Below are 1705 nucleotides of genomic sequence, written 5' to 3'. Positions count from 1 at the left end.
AGGATGACCGAGAGAGAGTTGCTGTCGTACAGAAGCTGCAAGCAGTTCTTGACAGGAACCAGAAAAGTTTGAATGCGACGGATGTGGGAAACCTACTCAATGCCACCGTTGATCTCCTTAAGGACCGAGATCATGAAGTATGTCAGGGAGCCCTTCACGTTCTTGCATCAGCAGCGTCTCTCGCTGGTGATAGACTCCAGCTAGATTTCATGGCGCTGCTGCCTGCAATTATAGATAGACTTGGAGACGACAAGCAGTCCGTCCGTGATGCAGGGCGTGGACTCCTGCTAGCTCTCATGCAGGTAGTTGACAATCTTGAAAATTTTGCTTGCCTGGCAAATAAGAACAACTATGCATGGTCTTCTAGTTGTTGACGCCTTTCAGATATTCTCACCGACGATGGTAATTGAAAGGATCAGCACTAATGCGTCTCAACATTACAACTGTAAAGTTCGTGAGGAGTTTGTGCGAGTGCTAGACTCCGTAATTAGACTTTTTTCTCTAGACGAACTCCCTGTCGTCCAGCTTTTACTTCCAGTGGTAAAATCGAAGAATCTTCATTTTCTATTCTGGACTTGACTTGCGTTTTGTTTGCACAGGTTTTGGACTTGGTTAAAGATCTAAACTCATGTTAAGGAAGCCACTATGAAAATTTTGGAGGTACAAATCAATTCATTTACGGTAAGAGTTCCATTCGTATGCATCTTCCAGAAGCTATATCAGAAAAAGGGAGACCATTTTAAAGATGAGATTCGAACATTTTCCTTACGGCGGCCTGGTCAGGTACTTATTTAGGTTCTTGTTCACGAGCTAAGATTGGAACTGAAAGCTTGATCTTTATGCTTGGAAAGATTGATTCAAGGGTATGCACATGTGGACCAAAAGTGCCATCTCCTGTTGCTGGGATGAAAAAACAGCTGAATGAAAACGCGTCCCCAGCAGGTTTGTTTTATGGGAATTATAGCTAAAACTTTACCCAGGTTTCTAGCAGGAAGCTACTTGTTAAAGCATGGCCCTTCAAATAACGTGCGGTCAACAATAGCTGCACCGTCTGCTCCCCAGCTTGCATCACCTTCATTTCAATTAGATGTTCACCTTGATGGTAGTGATCATGATGGAGTCTCCGTGATCATCAGCGAACCTCGAGTAGCTGACAACAATCCTGACGAAACTCAAGCACAAACACGCCAGGGCCAAAGTTGTTGTAATGCTACACAAGATCCAGGAGAACCCTGCTGCATTTCTGGGATGATATCGTTAGACGAGACTCTTGCAGAAAGTCTTAGTAAAACTGCTGATTGGTCTGTCAGAGTGGGAGCATTTTCTTCCATCAAGAAATTTCTACACCAAGGTTCAAAGGGCCTGTCAGAGATCCACCAGTGTTTTGATAGCATCATAAGATTGCTCCGGGACCATTTGACGGATGCACACTTCAAAGTTTCTCAGGCGGCACTTTCTATAGTGGTTGATCTGGTAAAGGCATGTAAGAAGGGATTTGGAGTTCAGCTAGATTTAATGCTTCCGCTTCTATTTCCTCGACTGGTGGACTCAAGGCATGCCACTTGCGAGCTTGCGGCAGCAGCTTTACAAGCTATTGGAAATGCATACGACATTAAAATACTTTTTCCAGCAATTCTCCGCTCCCTTGACGAGCAACGTTCGCCAAAAGGAAAGGTGGCAGTTATAGAGTATGCAATTGGTGCTT

At 44.4% G+C, this 1705-nt stretch overlaps 1 protein-coding gene across 1 annotated transcript in view; it reads left to right on the top strand.

The window, feature by feature from the left end:
- Positions 1-1705, top strand: part of LOC9638302 (probable phospholipid-transporting ATPase 4) — a 7675-nt gene that overhangs the window by 4279 nt on the left and 1691 nt on the right. Inside the window, exons 11-14 of the mRNA XM_024667761.1 lie at positions 3-302; positions 385-483; positions 712-783; positions 943-1699. Coding sequence (XP_024523529.1) covers positions 3-302; positions 385-483; positions 712-783; positions 943-1699 — 1228 coding nt within the window. The remainder of the gene's footprint in view (positions 1-2; positions 303-384; positions 484-711; positions 784-942; positions 1700-1705) is intronic.

This window comes from Selaginella moellendorffii, unplaced genomic scaffold, assembly GCF_000143415.4.
Source record: "Selaginella moellendorffii unplaced genomic scaffold, v1.0 SELMOscaffold_193, whole genome shotgun sequence".
Lineage (NCBI taxonomy): Eukaryota > Viridiplantae > Streptophyta > Lycopodiopsida > Selaginellales > Selaginellaceae > Selaginella > Selaginella moellendorffii.
This window is presented reverse-complemented; position numbering and strand designations above follow the sequence as displayed.